Source organism: Pseudophryne corroboree, chromosome 1, assembly GCF_028390025.1.
Source record: "Pseudophryne corroboree isolate aPseCor3 chromosome 1, aPseCor3.hap2, whole genome shotgun sequence".
In the NCBI taxonomy this organism is placed as follows: Eukaryota; Metazoa; Chordata; class Amphibia; order Anura; family Myobatrachidae; genus Pseudophryne; species Pseudophryne corroboree.
Window position 1 is genome coordinate 433,940,901 of NC_086444.1, and position 19,414 is coordinate 433,960,314.

Genomic DNA, 19,414 nt, shown 5'->3' on the forward strand with positions numbered 1-19,414 from the left:
GGCCTTCAGTGACTGACACATAGGCCTGTTGGATAGTCAGCTTAATCCAACGAGCAATAGACTGCTTAGAAGCAGGGCAACCCTTTTTCTGCGCATCATAGAGCACAAAGAATCCGTCTTTCTGATCCGAGCCATCCTTTTGACAGATCTTCAAGACTCACACAGCATCCAATGCCTCCGGAGGAGCAGAAGCATCAGAACTAGACAGGACCACAATAGGTTGGTTCAAACGGAATGCAGAGACAACTTATGGCAGGAACTGCTGCTCAGTCCTGAGCTATGCTCTGTCTCCTTAAAAGACCAAGTATGGACTTTTACATGATAAGGCCCCCAATTCTGAGACACGCCTAGCAGAAGCCAGGGCCAGCAACATGACCGTCTTCCATGTACGGTACTTGTCTTCCACCGTCATCAACGGTTCAAACCAGGAAGACTGTAGAACCTTCAATACCACATCCAAATCCCAGGGTGCCTTTGGTGGCACAAAGGGAGGTTGTATGTGAAGTACCCCTTGCAAGAAGGTCTGAACTTCTGGCAACACTGCCAACTTCTTCTGGAAGAAAATAGGGAGGGCTGAAATCTGAACCTTAAGGGAGCCCAGACGTAGGCCCCTATCCACTCCAGCCTTGAGGAAACGCAAAATCCATAGAAGGATATGTACGTTCTTCGCACCAAGAGACATATCTCCTCCAGATATTATGGTAGTCCTTTGATGTTACAGGCTTCCTGGCCTGAATCGTGGTTGCAATAACCTTCTTGGAAAGGCCCTTGTGAGCTAGGCTGTTCTGCTCAACCTCCAAGCCGTCAAACGAAGTCGCCGTAAGTCCGGGTAGACGAACGGTGCTTGTTGCAGAAGATCTGTTCTCATTGGCAGATGCCAAGGGTCTGCGATGGACATGTCCAGAAGATCTACATACCACGCCCTCAGAGGCCAATCTGGGGCAATCAGAATTGCCTGGACAACCTTAATTTCTGATTCCCTTTAGCGCCCGTGGGAGCAAAAGAATCGGAGGAAACAGGTAGACCAGCCGGTAAGGCCAAGTGTACAGTATGTCAGCGCATCTATTGCCCTCGCCTGAGGGTCCCTGGTTCTTGAGCAATACCAGTGAAGCTTATTGTTGAGAAGCCATCATGTCTATCTGTGGGCAGCCCCACAGGTCAATGATCTGTTGAAACACCTATTGGTGGAGACCCCACTCTCCCGGGTGGAGATCGTGACGACTCAGGAAGTCCGCTTCCCAGTTGTCCACCCCCAGAATGAAGATGGTGGACATTGCTCTTGCATTTCTTTCTGCCCAGAGAAGTATCTTTGACACTTCCCGCATGCAGGCTCTGCTTTTTGTCCCTCCTTGTCGATTTATGTAAGCCACTGCCATGGCGTTGTCCGACTGAACCTGGATTGCTCGATCTCTGAGCAGAGGAGAGGCCTGAAGCAGAGCATTGTAGAATGCTTGAAGTTCCAGAATGTTGATTGGAAGTAGGGCTTCGTGAGCTGACCATCTGCCCTGGAACTGAGCTCCTTGGTTGACAGCTCCCCATCCTCTCAGACTTGCGTCCGTCGTGAGAAAGATCCAATCCTGAATCCCGAAACTTCAACATTCTAGTAGGTTTGAGGACTGTAGCCACCAAAGGAGGGAAATCCTGGCCTGAGGTGAGAGACGTATGATTCGATGCATCTGAAGATGTGAAATGTTCTTGAATGGAACCTGCTGTACTGGATCGCCTCGTATGAGGCTACCATCTTTCCCAACAGTCGGATGCAAAGATGGGTGGATATCCGATTTGGCCTTAGAACCGCACAGACCATCTCCTGGAGTGTCCTTGCCTTGCCCTCTGGGAGGAATACCTGCTGAGCAACTGTATCCAGAATCATCCCCAGAAACAGGAACCACTGAGTAGGTTCCAGGAGTGACTTCTGCAAATTGAGAATCCACCCATGATGTGACAGAAGCTGAATAGTGCGGTTGATATTGACCAATAGAAGCTCCCTGGCTCTCGCCTTTATCAAGAGATCGTCCAGGTAAGAAACAATGTTGACCCCCTGGACTCGGAGCTGGAACATAATTTCCGCCATCACCTTCGTGAAGACCCTCGGAGCCGTATACAGGCCGAAGGGCAGAGCCTGGAACTGGTAGTGGTTGTTCAGCAGGGCAAACAGCAGGTAAGCTTGGTGAGGTAGCCAAATCAGGATATGGAGATAAGCGTCCTTTATATCCAGCGAAACCAGGAACTCTTGTTGTTCCAGACCTGAAATCACTGCTCGTAAGGATTCCATCTTGAACTTGAAGACCTTTAGGTAAGGGTTCAAGGATTTTAGATTCAAAATGGGCCTTACCGAACCGTCCGCTTTTGGAACCACAAACAGGGTGGAGTAGTAGCCCTCCCCCTGTTGTAGTAGCGGCACAGGAACAATGACTTGGGACTGGACCATCTTCTGGATGGCCTGTTGCAGAGTAACTCGAGTATCCTCCAAAGCTGGTAAGCCTGATTTGAAAAATTGGTGGGGAGGAGCACGGTCGATCTCCAGCTTGTAGCCCTGAGAAATGAGCTCTCATACCCAGGTATCCTGGCAGGAGCTGTCCCAGACGCGGCTGAAGTGACGCAGCCGAGCTCACAACTCTAGATCCTCTTGGGGTGGGGGTGCACCGTCATGCTGAGGTCTTGGAGGAAGCTGTACCGGTGCCCTGTTCCTTGGAACCCACAGCCGCTGGTTTTCTAAGCTTACCTCTGGTACCTCGTTCAGTGTTGGAAGCGCCTCTGGCTCTAGAACGAAACTTAGCGATCCGAAAGGACTAAGTAGATGGCCCCGGGTAGGAGCGCCTAGTCGGCGGGGCTCTAGAAGGGAGAAAGTGAATTTTTCTGCAGTAGGTTTGAAATCCAAATATCCAACTCAACCCTGAAGAGTAAACATACTCACCAGAGACATAACCCCTGCAAGGCCTTCCTGAATCTGGCCCACCCAGGTGTGAATGGCATGTGTCATCCAGCAACCCGCTAGCACAGGTCTTTGCGATACACCGGCTGCTGTGTAAATGGACTTGAGCGTAGTCTCAATCTTTCTATCCCCAGGGTCCATCAAGGCCGAGGATCCAGGGACTGGTAACACCACTTTTTTAGAAAGACGGGAGACAGAGACATCTACTGCAGGGGGGGTCTTCCCAGTGTTTCCTGCCTTCTGGAGAAAATGGGAAAGTATTAAGGAAGCGCTTAGTCACCTGGAATTTTTTGTCAGGATTTTCCCAGGCTAACTTACAAGTCATCTAATTCCTTAGAATCAGGGAAGGTGATGCTAGCCCTTTTCTGTGCTGCGAAGAAAGACTGCTGTGCTGCAACATCTTCCAATGGGATTTTTAACACATCCCTGATAGCAATTATGAGGGGCTCAATACCCTGTGCAGGAGATGAATCCACGGTAATAGGATCCAGTTCCTCCCCCTTCTCCTGTCCTTCATCAGATTCTGAGATTAAATCAGGGAGCCCACGCTTATGTGACCCTGAACTAGGGAGGGGGGTACGTCTGTCATCTGCCCTTGCTGCCAGGTCTGCTACAGCCTGTTGCAGCTGCTGTGTCTTTTGACTATTTGCAGTGAGCTGAGATGACATGTCTGCCATCATGGTTTTTATAGCACCCAGCCAGGATGGCTCCTGCCCCCCTCCCCCCCCCCCTTCCCCCAGCGTCCACACTAACCTGGGAGGACTGACTGCATTGTCCACATGACAGATAACCAGCTACTGAGGGAAAGAATCTGGTATGACATACAGTGCATAATTGGTGTATTACCATGTTTACAATATAACACACACATACAGACAAGTATAGATATAGACAACAAGCCTGCCCAAACTGTATGTGAGGAGGAAACCCAGAGAGAGAGACCAGCACACCCAAGCCTAGCAGACTCAATAAGACTGCAGGCTGCCTGTAACACTGGAGTCTTGTCCTTTTTTTGGACACTATAGTATTGTATATGCATCTCTCCCCCTTAATTACACCCATGTACCAGCATTCCTGTGTATCTGGAGCACCTGGAAGGAGCTCTGTGTCCCTGCTGCTGCAGCTGTAAGCAGAGGAAAGCGACAAAATGTTGCTGATCCCGCTCTTAGGCAGCTCCGCCCACCCAATGGCGCCGAAGCTATAGTGATTTTTATACTGGCTATGTCTCCTTTGTGGTGTAAAACTAGGTATGAATACCTGTTTTCACCACCGCTGGCCAGTGTACACAGGGGTCCTGTAGCGGACCTTCCGGGGAGCGTCCGTATGCCACTTCTGCGATTCCGCCACACCGATAACCGGGGAAGCCCCCCTAGCGGGGCCCCCGGTGTGTACTCACCACTCTTCCCACTTTCAGGCCAACATTAGGGGCATGCTGCGATTGTGACTGCTAAGGCACAGTGCCCCGCTGTACAACAACCTCTCAGGATGGTGGTCCTGCAGGGGGGGAAGCGGCTCTGGCGCCTTAAGAGGCCAGTGACCGTGTCCCCCCTAACTCCCACGGTGCAGGTATGCTGTTGGTCAAACAGCATACCGAAAATAAAGTTTAAATCAAACTGAAGAAAAAATCCTCTGGAGCTCGAGAGTGTGCATCCTCTCCTGAGGGCACATTTTTCTAAACTGGCTGTAGGAGGGGGTATAGAGGGGAGGAGCCAGCATACCCAGTGGAAGAAATTTATAGTGCACCGGCTCTTTTGCACCCCATCTTACTAAGTGATCCCCAGTATCCCTTATGGATGCTAGAGAAAAGTAGAATTCCGTGTTGTGGCCATAACGTGCAGCTAGGGAAGGGGCAAGAAAAATCCTTTTTGGTGATAATGCTGCAATAGTGACAGCTGCTGCAAGTGGCATTAGCTAATGAGGCCTAGCTCCGAGGAGCTTCGAGCTTGGTCTATTGCAAATAATGTGGAGTGCAGTATCCTGCGTTAGTCTACCTAAAGCAGGAGATGTTCTAATATGTACGTCCTCCACTAGACATTTGAATACTTACGCCATGCCGATCCTGCTGATAATGCATGATTTAAAGGGTTGATAAACTTGATAAATAAGTCCTGTAGCCTATGTAGCAGAAGCCGTAATTTTAGGACTTAAATATTAATAAGGATGGGTGTGGTATAGAAGATCTGCAATGTCTAAGTCGAACCAGGAGACTGTGGAAAGTGGTTCACTTGGACGGTAAAACAGGCCGACGGCGGCGGCCAGCGATGATGCGGATCGCAGTTGAAGCGGGTTCACATCACGCCAGCATGTATTAAAAATACGTTTTCCCCATAGGGAGCGTGTTAAAGTACCTGTTTGTCTAAATACACTCTCCGTCTTTCAACTGTTTCTCCTATTGACCGGCGCTGCATACTTTCTGTGCATGTGCCGGTCAGAAATCCCCCAGCGGCACGTTGAAAATAAATAATAGGATAGTAACTACCTACCGGTAAATACTTTTCTCGTAGTCCTTAAGGGGTATTGGGGAGACTTAGTATGATGTAGACGGGGTCCAAAGGAGCCGGAGCACTTTACATTTCTTCAACTGGGAGTGCTGGCTCCTCCCCTCTATGCTTCCTTCCACAGGCAGATATAGGTAAAACAGGGCCCGAAGGAGAAAGGACATACATTAGAGAAGCAACACAACAACATGGGGGTAATTCAGAGTTGATTGTAGCAGCAATTTTGTTAGCAGTTGGGTAAAATCATGTGCACTGCAGGGGGGGGGATAGGAAAAATGGGAAAATCCACAGATAGTGGATGTATCAATATCCAGGCTCTCACAGAAAATTGTATTGCCTGTCCCGGGTGCAGCCTCCCTAAAAGAAGCGGCAGATTGTAAAATTGAGACTACGCTCAAATCTTTGTATACAGCTGCTAGGGTGGCCCAGAGACCCACTATAGCATGTGGGTGGATTACAAGGGCCTTGCTAAATGGTCGGGTAACCTGAGTGAGGGGTTAGACACCTTGGCTCAGTAGAAGGTTATTTGGTTCCTGCAAAAAGACTCTGCAAACTTTATGGGGAAGCTATTAAAGAGATAGGCTTGCTTAATGCACGCACTACAGCTATGGCAGTGTCGGCACGCAGGGGATTATGGCTACGCCAGTGGACTGCGGACTCCAGGAAAAGCGTGGAACGCCTACCCTTCACAGGTGAGGCCCGATTTGGGGATGAACTAGACAACTGGATCTCCAAGGCTACTGCGGGTAAGTCCACATATCTACCTTCTACAGCTCCCCCGACTAGGAAGGCCTACTCAGGACCCAATTTACAGTCCTTTCGGACTGCCAAGTTTAGGGGCAAGGCCAGAAGTAGATCTACCGCCACCAGAGGCGCTAGAGGTAAACCACATAAACCAGTGACTGCTGGTTCACAGGAACAGGGCTCAGGCTCTACTTCCTCAAAACCTTCAGCATGACGGTTGACCGCGATGCCTGGAAGACAGGTAGGTGGGAGCCCGGCTAAAATTCTTCAGTCACATCTGGATAAGTTTGTGCCGGGCTTCATGGGTCATAGATGTTGTTATATCCCAGGGCTACAGACTGGAGTTCCAGGAGCTCCACCTCACAGATTCTTCAAATCAGGATTACCAGTTTCACAAGAGGCAAGTATAACATTACAGGATGCCATTCCAAAACTGGTACAGACCCAGGTCATTGTTCCAGTTCCACCCCATCTATAAAACAAGGGTTACTATTCCAGCTTGTTTGTAGTACTGAAACCGGATGGTTCGGTAAGACCGATTCTGAACCTCAAGTCATTAAACCCGTACTTACGAGTGTTCAGATTCAAGATGGAGACTCTGAGAGCGGTAATCTCAGGTCTGTAGGAGGGGGAATTCCTAGTATCTCTGGATATCAAGGATGCGTGCATTCACATTCCGATCTGGCCGCCTCATCAGGCTTATCTATGGTTTGCTCTGCAGGCCTGTCACTACCAGTTCCAGGCCCTGCCATTTGGTCTCTCCACGGCACCAAGAGTGTTCACCAAAGTTATGGCAGAGATGATGTTACTTCTCCGCAAACGAGGAGTAAAACATAATTCCGTACCTGGACAATCTTCTGATAAAGGCACCGTCCAGGGAACAATTGTTGGAAAACATTGGTCTCTCAACCAGACTACTGCTGGATCATGGGTGGATTCTGAACCTACCAAAATCTCACCTAGAGCCAATGCAAAGGCTTCATTTCCTGGGAATGATACTGGACACAGAGTCTCAGAAAGTATTCCTTCTCTTGGAAAAGGCAATGATAATCCAGTCGATGGTTCGGACTGTCCTGAAGCAAACCCGGATCTCAGTGCATCTCTGCATACGCCTTCTGGGAAAAATGGTGGTCTCTTACGAGGCGATTCAGTATGGAAGGTTTTATGCGAGGCCCTTCCAGCTGGATCTGTTGGACAAATGGTCTGTATCGCATCTTCACATGCACCAAGGATTCGTCTGTCGCCAAAAGGCAGGATCTCCCTCCTGTGGTGGCCACAAACTTCTCTCCTAGTCGAGGGTCGGAGATTCGGGATTCAGAATTGGATTCTAGTAACCACAGACGCAAGTCTCAGAGGTTGGGGCGCAGTCACCCAAGGGATACAGTTTCAGGGAAGATGGTCAAATCTGGAGGTCATCCTTCCGATAAACATCCTGGAACTCAGAGCTATCTACTCTTCTGCAGGCCTCGTATCTTCTTCAGAATCATGCCATTCAGGTCCAGTCGGACAATGTGACGGTGGTGACGTACATAAACCGTCAGGATGAAATGAAAAGCGGAGCCGCAATATCAGAGATATCAAAAATTCTCCTCTGGGCAGAAAAACACGTTGTGGTGTTGACGGCGGTCTTCATTCCGGATTTTGACAACTGTGAAGCAGACTTTCTCAGCAGACACGAACTGTACCCGGGGGAATGGGTCCTCCACTCGGGGGGTGTTCCAGTGGCTGACGCATTGGAGGGGTTACCCACAAATCGACATGATGGCATCTCGACTCAACAAGAAGCTCAAACGGTATTGTTCCAGGTCGAGAGACCCACAGGCAGTGGCGGTGGATGCCATGACAACTCCGTGGGGTTTACCAGCTGCTGTATATGTTTCCCCCACTACCTCTGATCCCAAGAATCCCAAAAAGAATAAAAAGGGAAAAGGTTCAAGCAATCCTCATTGCTCCGGACTGGCCACAAAGGACCTGGTATGCGGATCTTCTCGAGATGTTACTCGAAGATCCATGGCCTCTGCCTCTTCGAGAGGTACTTCTACAACAGGGCCCGTTCGTCTTTCAAGACTTACCGCAGCTACGTTTAACGGTATGGAAGCTGAACGGCTGATTCTAGCCAGGAGAGGGATTCCTGACACGGTCATCCCGACTATGATCCAGGGCAGAAAGGGGGTAGCGGCTAAACATTACAATAGTATCTGGAAAAGATATGTCTCTTGGTGTGAGAACAGACAATATTCTGCGGTGGAATTTCATCTGGGATGTTTCCTGCTTTTTCTGCAGTTGGGAGTAGATGCGGGCCTATGCTTAGGCTCCATTAATGTTCAGATTTCGGCCTTGTCTATTTTCTTTCAGAAACAATTGGCTTCTCTCCCTAAGGTCGAGACATTCTTAAAAGGTGTTCTGCACATTCAACCTCCCTTTGTGCCCCCCACGGCACCTTGGGATCTCACTTTGGTATTGCACGCTGGATCAGGCTCACTATCCAACATGCTTATTCCACGGCAGGCGTGCCGGTTCCAAAATCTGCACTAGGCTGAGGGGGGCTGTGTAACATCTGCCCTGGCAGCTAGGTCTGCAACAACCTGCTGTAGTAGCTGAGTTTTTTGAGCATTAGCAGTGAGTTGTGATGACATATCAGACATCATAGTTTTAATGGCACCTATCCAGGAAGACTCTTGACCCCCCCCCCCCCCCCCCCCCCAGTCCCCTCACTGAGTTGTGAAGATTGGCTGCATTGTTCACAGGACACAGAATCAGATGTCGAGGAAGAGAATCTGGTGTGACACACACTGCATAATTTGTGTTTTACCATGGTCACAGTGAATCACTTACATACACATAGACAAGTAATAAATTAGCAAGCCTGCCCTTACTGTATGTGAGAGGGAGATAGAGAAAGAGACCAGCACACCCCAGCTACACAGCTCCAGTGAGGCTGTAAGCTGTTATATCACAGTGAAACACCTATGATTACTGTCCGTTATAGGACACAGATTGTGTACAATAGCGGCTCTCCCCCTTTGCTACACCCTGTACCAGTTTTCCAGTGTTTCCTGAGTGTCTGGAGGAGCTGTGTGCCTGCTGCTGCAGCCGTAAGCAGGGGAAGGCACCAAAATGCCGCTGGTCCCGCTCTGAGGGTAGCTCCCCCACCCCCATCATGGTGCCAGAGCTAAATTGTCAACATCTTTCTGTGGTTTCAGCTTTCATTATCTAATTTATGCTAGATTGAGCTTAGCTGTTCGCTGATTGACTGCTGTAAATCACTGCCGTGTAATATGTTTGTAATTATCTTGCATATTTGTTACTTATTGAATACAGATTTAATACATTTTGTAAGGTATATTAATATACCACCCACCCTTAATCCACAATTAAAAATATATTGTTTATTTTAAAATCTGTAGAAAAAATACATTTGTTTAAATGTGCACAAATTACAGTGTAGGTTCTATTAGCTGTACAGTTATCTGTTTAAGAAGTCAAGTATCAATACATAAGGCTTGTGGCTGCAACTTGTGCCCACAACTGTATGTATTTTTTAATATATAATATTTATTAACATTATTAACATTTATATAAAACCAGCATACTCTACAGTGCTTTACATTTGAACACAAACAGTAATAAAACAAAACTGCGTATTACCATACAGAGGTAAAAGAGAGGGGTCTGGGGCTGATTCAGAGGTCACGCAATCTTCTGATATTTGATCTGCGCATGCTCAAGAGCCGCCCTGCACATATGCATATATGCAGAGCTCTGTGATGTCACTCGCAGAGCCCCGAAATCCGCATCATGACTGAACTGCTGCTTGGGTTTGGGGGCAGTGACAGGAAGCATTCCAGAAAACGTGGGCGTGTTGGACTTGTATTCTGGGCGTTCTGAAGCCATTTGCTGCATCCTCAGACACAGTTTCACTGGCAGTGGCAGCAGAGTAACTTGAGGGTTACCCAGATGTCCGAAGGGCCAGCGAAGTTCACATCTTTGGACCCAAAAGCCTGCACTGGGTGTCTTATTTACACAAGACGCCTCCTGCGTTTTTTGCATCTTTTTGCACAGTTGCGTACATAGGGTGTCATTCCGAGTTGTTCGGTAGCAGATTTCGGTCGCTGCACAGCGATCAGGCAAAAAATCGGCACCTCTCGCATGCGACGCAATGCACGCGCGCGACGTACTATTAGAACGAACGATGTAGTTTCACACAAGGACTAGCGAAGCTTTTCAGTCGCACAGGCAGCCGCAGAGTGATTGACAGGAAGAGAGCGTTTCTGGGTGTCAACTGACCGTTTTCAGGGAGTGTTCGAAAAAACGCAGGCGTGGCTGGGCGAACGTAGGGCGTGTTTGTGACGTCAAAACAGGAACTCAATAGTCTGAAGTGATCGCAAGCGCTGAGTAGGCCTGGAGCTACTCTGAAACTGCACAAAATGATTTTGTAGCCGCTCTGCGATCCTTTCGTTCGCACTTCTGCAAAGCTAAAATACACTCCCAGTGGGAGGAGGCATAGCATTTGCACAGCTGCTAAAAACTGCTAGCGAGCGATCAACTCGGAATGACCCCCATAGACTTAGTGACTCTGACAATTGCATCAGGCCCTCTGCTCGCAAGCTTTACACACCTAAAGTAGATATTGACATTGGAAATAGATGTTTTTCTAAAAACTAAATTATTATTATCTTATGTCACCATTCATTTTATTTATAGTAACTTCTTATAGTCAAGTATCATTTTGGATAGCAATTAGAAATTTAGTTTAGTCACCAATTTAATGTAATCCATAATAAGAGAGCGTAACAGTGCATCCTAGGGGGGATGGGCCAAATGTTATAGCCTGCCAGTTGAAGCGAGTGCTCAGATCTTTGTGATTTATCAATGAGATTTAAGTGCCAATTCTTTTTTTCTTTTTTTTTTTTTATGCCAAAATCAGAAGGAGATCTTGTTGAGCACTGCCTGTCAGAACAAAAACCAGTAAAATATTATTGGGATTCCCGATTTGACTCTTAAATTGTTAAAACTTAAGGTTAATAATAAGTTCTGAGAGCGTGTTGATGTCACTGAGGAATGGCTCTCTCTGAAGAACAAAATCCACTTTTGTTTCTTGAGAGGGGAATATGCTTAAAAGATCCCGTCTGAGTCTTTCAGTGTCTATGTGAGAACGGACATCTGTGTGTTCTCTTCCCTTATGTCCACCTGGCTTTCTATCGCGAAGGTTGAGGACTTCTGTCTGAGATGAAGGCTTTGGTGGTGAATGATGCATCCTTCGAGCAGCAAATGAGTGACCTTTTGACTTAGGCCTAAATAAAAGGAAATAAAGTTAGGAACAGAAAATTGTTCAGATAGTATCCAGACCTGTTTGACATGATTCTTACTTGGGTAGTGAGCTCTTGGTCAGAAACTGGTCCAAAGGTGGTCCATTCCTCCCCAGGGGGTCATCTGGAACCATGAATATGTCTCCAACAAAGGTGTACTGCAATAGTCTGTAAGCAGAGAGTATGATTACTGAAGTAGACATCTGTTTGCAATCACAAACTGAGGAGTTAAAAATAAAATAAAAAAATTATATACATCTAATATATACATATACAGACACACACTACATATATATATATATATATATATATATACACACACACACACACACACACACGTTGAGTATCCCATGTTCAAAATAATTGGGACCAGAAGTATTTTGGATAACTGATTTTCCCATATTTTGGAATAATTGCATACCATAATGAGATATCATGGTGATGGGACCAAGTCTAAGCACAGAATGCATTTAGTTTCATATACACCTTACACACACAGCCTGAAGGTAATTTTAGCCTATATTTTAAATAACTGTGTATAAAACAAAGTTTGTGTACATTGAGCCATCAGAAAACAAAGGATTCACTATCTCACACTCACTCAAAAAATTCAGTATTTCTGAATATTTGGAAATGGAATACTCAATCTGTAACAGTGCATTCGGAAAGTATTCACAGTGCTCCACTTTTTCCACATTTTGTTATTTTACAGCCTTATTTCAAGCTGGAATACACTCATTTTTTCACTCAAATTTCTACACAAATACCCCATAGTGACAATGTGAAAAAAGTTTTTTTTTTTTAAATTTTGGAGAATGTATTTATTATATAAAATAAACTAAGAACTCACATGTACATAAAAGTATTCACAGCCTTTGCCATAAAGCTCAAAATTGAGCTCAGGTGCATCCTGTTTCCACTGATCATCCTTGAGATGTTCCTACAGCTTAATTGGAGTCCACCTATGGTAAATTGATTGGACATGTTTTGGAAAGGCACACACCTGTCTATATAAGGTCCCACACTTGACAGTGCATGTCTGAGCACAAACCAAGCATGAAGTCAAAAGAATTGTCTGTAGACCTCCGAGACAGGATTGTTTCGAGGCACAAATCTGGAGAAGGGTACTGAAAAATATCTGCTGCTTTGAAGGTCCCAATGAGCACAGTGGCCTCCATCATCCGTAAATTTAAGAAGTTTAGAACCACCAGGACTCTTCCTAGAGATGGCCGTCTATCTAAACTGAGCGATCGGGGGAGAAGGTCCCTAGTCAGGGAGGTGACCAAGAACCTGATGGTCACTCTGTCAGAGCTACAGCATTCCTCTGTGGAGAGAGAACCTTCCAGAAGGACAACCATCTCTGCAGCAATCCACAAATCAGGCCTGTATGGTAGAGTGGCCAGACGGAAGCCACTCCTTAGAAAAAATCACATGGCAGCCCACCTGGAGTTTGCCAAAATGCACCTTAAGGACTCTCAGACCATGAGAAACAAAATTCTCTGGTCTGATGAGACAAAGATTGAACTCTTTGGCATGAATGCCAGGTGTCATGTTTGGAGGAAACCAGGCACCGCTCATCATCAGGCCAATACCATCCCTACAGTGAAGCATGGTGGTGGATGTTTTTTAGTGTCAGGAACTGGGAGACTAGTCAGAATAGAGGGAAAGATGAATGCAGCAATGTACAGAGACATCCTGGATGAAAACCTGCTCTAGAGCGCTCTTGACCTCAAACTGGGGCGACAGTTCATCTTTCAGCAGGACAACGACCCTAAGCACACAGCCAAGATATCAAAGGAGTGGGTTGCTTCAGGACAACTATGTGAATGTCCTTGTGTGGCTCAACCAGAGCCCAGACTTAAATCCAATTGAACAGCTCTGAAGAGATCTGAAAATGGCTGTGCACCAATGCTTCCCATCCAACCTGATGGATCTTGAGAGGTGCTGCAAAGAGGAATGGATGAAACCGCCCAATGATAGGTGTGCCAAGCTTGTGGCATCATATTCAAAAAGACTTGAGGCTGTAATTGCTGCCAAAGGTGCATCAACAAAGTATTGAGCAAAGGCTGTGAATACTTATGTACATGTGATTTCTTAGTTTTTTATTTTCAATAAATTAGCAAAAATCTAAAAAAAAAACTAAAAACTTTTCTCTTACGTCCTAGAGGATGCTGGGGTCCATATCAGTACCATGGGGTATAGACGGGTCCACCAGGAGCCATTGGCACTTTAAGAGTTTGAGAGTGTGGGCTGGCTCCTCCCTCTATGCTCCTCCTACCAGACTCAGTTTAAAAAATGTGCATGGAGGAGCCGGTCACACCTAGGGGAGCTCCATAGGAGTTTCTCTGGTATTTTTATTTTAATAGAGTTTTTAGGCACAGGGAGGCTGCTGGCAACAGCCTCCCTGCTTTGTGGGACTAAGGGGGGGAGGGGGGAGTAGTCACCTTTTTGGACTGGACACTGAGCTCTTGAGGGGAATGAACGTTCACCGCCACCCGTGATCGCTCACCCCCGCAGCATGCCGCCACCCTCTTACAGAGCCATAAGACTTCAGTGGCGAGTGAGTCACCAGTCCCCTGGCAAGCGGGGAGCCGGTGTGAAGATGACGGCAACAGGGTAGGGAGCGCAGTATTAACTGCGCTACGGGGCTCAGCGGTACATTGTGCGGCGCTGTGAGGGGCGCCCTGAGCCAGCACCTACACTTTACAATGGTCAGCCTGTCAGGGACCCCAGATCACTGCCAACAGATATTCCTCAGGCCAGTATAAAGAACCAGAGAGCGGGAAGCAGCGCCATGGAAGGGGGCGGAGCTTCTCCTCAGAGCGGACCCAGCAGTGTTCAGTGCCATTTTTCCTGCATGCAGAGACGCTGACAGGGAGAGCTGTTCGTCCTCATCAACTCCAGCTATCTTGTACGGTACCAGGGGGTTGTAGAAGGATGGGGGGGAGGCGGTGTATGTACTGTGTAACCTATTAAGATGCACAGTAAGTGCTGCATAGTGGTTTTCCTATATCTAAATAGCGCTGTGTGTGGGTTGGCTCCAATCTCTGCGGCTCTCTCGGCATTCTTGGGGGGGGGGGGGGGGCTTTGGCTGCCTTTTCCGTGTGTGTGTGTGTGTGTGTGGAGTGTTTGTTGTCCCCAACTGCCCATGGCTAGGGACTCTGTGTCATATGCTGCAGAGGATATGTCCTCTCAGGATGTCCCCATTCCATGTAATCAGGATTGCACTGTTTTAGCACTGAGTCCTGCTAAGGAGCCTGAGTGGTTAGCCTCTCTTAAGGGTATGATCTCTCAGATTTCTACTAGGGTAGCGCAAACTGAGACAGCAACTCAAGTTTTACAAAACTCTATGGCTGTATGGTCCGGTTCTGTTCCAGGTCCCCCTAGCATACACTTTCAAAAAACGTGCTCTTGCCCAGATTATGCAAGATGACAAGGATACCAATTCTGACGCGGCAGACGGTGAGGGGGATGTGCTGAGGGGAGCGGCATCTCTTGCAAAAGGGGTGCAGTCGATGACGGAAGCCATTAGAGATGTGTTGAATATTACCAACGCAACACCTGAGCAGGTTGAGGAGGCTTATTTCACGGATAATAAGAAAGCCTCGCTAACCTTCCCTGCGTCTAAAGAATTAAACGCTATATTTGAGAAATCCTGGGAAAACCCGGAGAAAAAATTCCAGATCCCCAGAAAGGTTCTGGTTGCTTTTCCCTTTCCTGAGGAGGATAGAAAGAAACGGGAAAACTCACCCATAGTTGACGCATCTGTTTCCAGACCGTCAAAGAAGGTGGTTTTACCTGTCCCGGGATCTACCGCGTTAAAAGAACCGGCTGATCGCAAAAGTGACACTACGCTCAAATCCATATACACGGCTTCTGGGGCGATATTGCAACCTACTATTGCCTGTGCATTGATCTCTAAAGCTATACTAAAGTGGTCAGGCACGTTACTTGAGGAATTAGATTCAATGGATAAAAGTGACGCTGAATTGTTTCTACGTAACATACGGGATTCTGCAGGATTTATGGTGGAATCCATGAAAGACCTGGGTTCGATGGCTGCAGGGATATCTTCCATGTCTGTCTCAGCTCGCAGAGGACTCTGGCTACGCCAATGGTCTGCCGACGCGGAATCCAGGAGGTGTGGAGAACCTACTATACACAGGTCAGGCTCTATTTGGGAAAGCGTTGGATGCGTGGATTTCCACGGTAACTGCGGGTAAGTCACAATTTTCTTCCCTCAGCTACACCTGCTACAAAGAAACCTTTTTCTTTATTCCCATCACAGTCCTTTCGGACAGCAAAAACAAAAAAGGCCAAGCCTTCTAACACTTTCTTTAGAGGAGGTTGTGCAAAGTCCAAAAAAACCTGCTACGGCAGGTTCCCAAGACCAGAAGCCTGCTTCTGATACATCAAAATCCTCAGCATGACGGTGGACCTCACGGCCTGGAGAAAGGGCCGGTGAGGGCGAGGCTCAGACGGTTCAGCCACGTTTGGGTGTCGTCAGGCCTGGACCCCTGGGTGCAGGAGATTGTGTCCCAGGGGTACAGGCTGGAGTTTCAAGAACTCCCGCCTCACAGATTCTTCAAATCAGGCTTACCAGCTTTACTGGCAGACAAGGCTGTCCTACAGGAAGCCATCCAAAAATTGGAGAAGTTAAAGGTCATTGTCCCAGTTCCACCACAGTTGCAAAACAAGGGTTACTATTCGAACCTTTTCGTGGTTCCGAAACCGGATTGCTCGGTCAGGCCAATTTGAATTTGAAAATGTTGAACCCCTATATGAGGGAATTCAAATTCAAAACAGAGTCTATGAGAGCAGTGATCGCAGGTCTGGAGGAGGGGGAGTTCCTGGTATCCCTGGATATCAAGGATGCGTTCCTCCAAATTCCAATTTGGCCGCAGCATCAGGCTTATCTCCGATTTGCACTGTTAGACTGTCACTATCAGTTCCAGGCACTGCCATTCGGCCTCTCCACGGCACTGAGGGTGTTCACCAAGGTGATGGCAGAGATGATGGTTCTCCGCAAACAAGGGGTGAACATAATCCCATATCTGGATGATCTGCTGATAAAGGCATCATCCAGGGAGAGGTTGTTGCAGTCCATTGTTCTCACGACTCATCTGTTCAGGGAACACGGTTGGATTCTGAATCTTCCAAAATCACATATGGAGCCAACCAGGAGGATGTCTTTTCTGGGAATGATCCTCGACACAGAGGTGAAGAGGGTGTTTCTTGCGGAGGAGAAAGCGTTGGTGATTCAAACAATGGTCTGGGATGTCCTGAAGCCAGCCCGGGTTTTCGGTTCATCAGTGCATTCGCCTTCTGGGGAGGATGGTGGCCTGTTACGAGGCTCTACAGTACGGAAGGTTTCATGCTCGGCCCTTCCAACTGGATCTCCTGGACAAGTGGTCAGGATCTCATCTACACATGCACCAGAGAATACGTCTATCACCAAAAGCCAGGATTTCACTCCTCTGGTGGCTACAACTACCTCACCTTCTGGAGGGCCGTAGGTTCGGGATTCAGGACTGGATCCTTCTAACCACGTATGCTAGTCTCCAGGGCTGGAGCCCAGTCACTCAAGGGGAAACCTTCCAAGGAAGGTGGTCAAGCCTGGAATCCAGTCTACCAATAAACATTCTGGAACTAAGAGCCGTCTACAAAGGTCTTCTCCAAGCGGCTCATCTTTTGCGAGATGGAGCCATTCAAGTGCAGTCGGACAATGTAACGACAGTGGCTTACATAAACCAACAGGGCGGAACAAAGAGCAGAGCTGAAATGTCAGAGGTAACAGAAAAACACGCGTTGGCGCTGTCAGCAATCTTCATTCCGGGAGTAGTCTGCTGAGGAAGTCCGCTTCCCAGTTGACAGGATCTCTATTGAGGAGAGTGGGGACTCCATCCGGTGGTGTTCATGGAGGTATCAGATCCTTGGGGTGTACCTCAAATAGACATGATGGCCACTCGTCTCAACAAGAAGCTTCGGCGGTATTGATCCAGGTCGAGGGACCCGCAAGCCGTGGCGGTGGACGCCCTAGTGACTCTGTGGGTGTTCCAGTCGGTGTACGTTTTTCCACTCATTCCAAGAGTTCTAAAACTCATAAGGAGAACAAGAGTTCAGACAATCCTCATTGCTCCGGACTGGCCAAGAAGAGCTTGGTACGCGGTTCTTCTGGATCTACTGCTAGAAAAGCCGATGCCTCTTCCTCTTCGGGAGGACCTGCAGCAGCAAGGGCCGTTCGCTTATCAAGACTTACCGCGGCTACGTTTGACGGCATGGAGGTTGAACTCCAGATTTTAGCTCGGAAGGGCATTCCAAACAGGGTTATTCCTACCCTGGTGGTGCTGCAGTTTCTCCAATCGGATTGGTTCGAGCCTCTACAGGAGGTTGAGGTCAAGTTTCTCACATGGAAGGCTGTCACTTTGTTGGCCTTAGCGTCTGCTAGACGTGTGTCGGAGCTGGGGGCTTTGTCTTTTAAGAGCCCCTACTTGATTTTCCATGAAGATCGAGATGAGCTCCGGACACGTCAGTAGTTCCTTCCGAAGGTTGTGTTGGCATTTCATATCAACCAACCTATTGTGGTGCCAGTTGCTACTGACGCCTCAATTTCATCAAAGTCCTTGGATGTTGTCAGGGCTCTAAAAATCTATGTGAAGAGGACTACTTGTCACAGAAAATCGGACTCTCTGTTTGTCCTGTATGATCCCAAGAAACTTGGGTGTCCTGCTTCTAAGCAGACGATCTCTCGCTGGATCAGGATCACTATCCAGCATGCATATTCTACGGCAGGATTGCCGTGTCCTACGTCAGTTAAGGCCCACTTTACTTGTAAGGTGGGTTCTTCCTGGGCGGCTACCCGGGGTGTCTTGGCTATACAGCTTTGCCGAGCGGCTACTTGGTCGGGGTCGAACACGTTTGCAAAGTTCTTCAAGTTCGATACCTTGGCCGCTGAGGACCTGAAGTTTGGTCAGTCAGTTCTGCAGGAACTTCTACCGGTAAATCCTTTTCTCGTAGTCCGTAGAGGATGCTGGGCGCCCGCCCAACGCTTCGTGATCCTGTAGTGGTTACTTAGTTCAGTACTGCTTAGGTCTTGGTTTAGAACTGTTTTGTTATTTGGTTAAGTAATCTTGTTCAGCCGTTGCTGATGTTTCAAGCTAGTTAGCTTGGTTTGCATTGTTTGTGTGAGCTGGTGTGAATCTCGCCACTATCTGTGTAAAATCCTTCTCTCGAAGTTGTCCGTGTCCTCGGGCATTGTTTCTAGACAGAATCTGGTAGGAGGGGCATAGAGGGAGGAGCTAGCCCACACTCTCAAACTCTTAAAGTGCCAATGGCTCCTGGTGGACCAGTCTATACCGCATGGTACTAATGTGGACTCCAGCATCCTCTATGGACTACGAGAAAAGGATTTACCGGTAGGTAATTAAAATCCTATTTTTTCACGTTGTCATTATGGGGTATTGTGTGTAGAGTTTTGAGGGAAAAAATTTAATTATTCCAGTATGGAATAAGGCTGTAACATAACAAAATGTGGAAAAAGTGAAGCGCTGTGAATACTTTCCGGATGCACTGTATATGATATACACATGGTGAAGTCACATTATTATGACCGCCAGATAATAGCAAGAGTAACTGGGTGCAGTTTAGCCTGTCAGCAGCTAGAAGGCCTAAACTGTCGTTTTAGACACACGTCTGGTAGCTCTAAGGTTAATTTTGACGGAGAGCTGTTTCGCTGTAGCGTGTCGGTCGGCCCTTACACACCTTCGTAGCCGACATTCACCTCTCACATCAGTAGCACCGCAGTTTACACGTTGGTTATTAGCAATGCTGCCATTTGTCCAGTCACGATACACCTTCACCACAGCAGCACGTAAACAGTTCACAAATTGCACTGTTACAGAAATACTGCCATCCTTGGCCTGAAAGAC

The 19,414-nt window shown here is 47.6% G+C and overlaps 1 protein-coding gene across 1 annotated transcript in view; it reads right to left on the reverse strand.

The window, feature by feature from the left end:
• Nucleotides 1-9,546: 9,546 nt before the first annotated feature.
• Nucleotides 9,547-19,414, reverse strand: part of LOC134890857 (protein KHNYN-like) — an 83,297-nt gene continuing 73,429 nt past the window's right edge. Inside the window, exons 6-7 of the mRNA XM_063913489.1 lie at nucleotides 11,547-11,654; nucleotides 9,547-11,471 (exon numbers count right to left, since the gene is read on the reverse strand). Coding sequence (XP_063769559.1) covers nucleotides 11,186-11,471; nucleotides 11,547-11,654 — 394 coding nt within the window. The 3' untranslated portion in view covers nucleotides 9,547-11,185. The remainder of the gene's footprint in view (nucleotides 11,472-11,546; nucleotides 11,655-19,414) is intronic.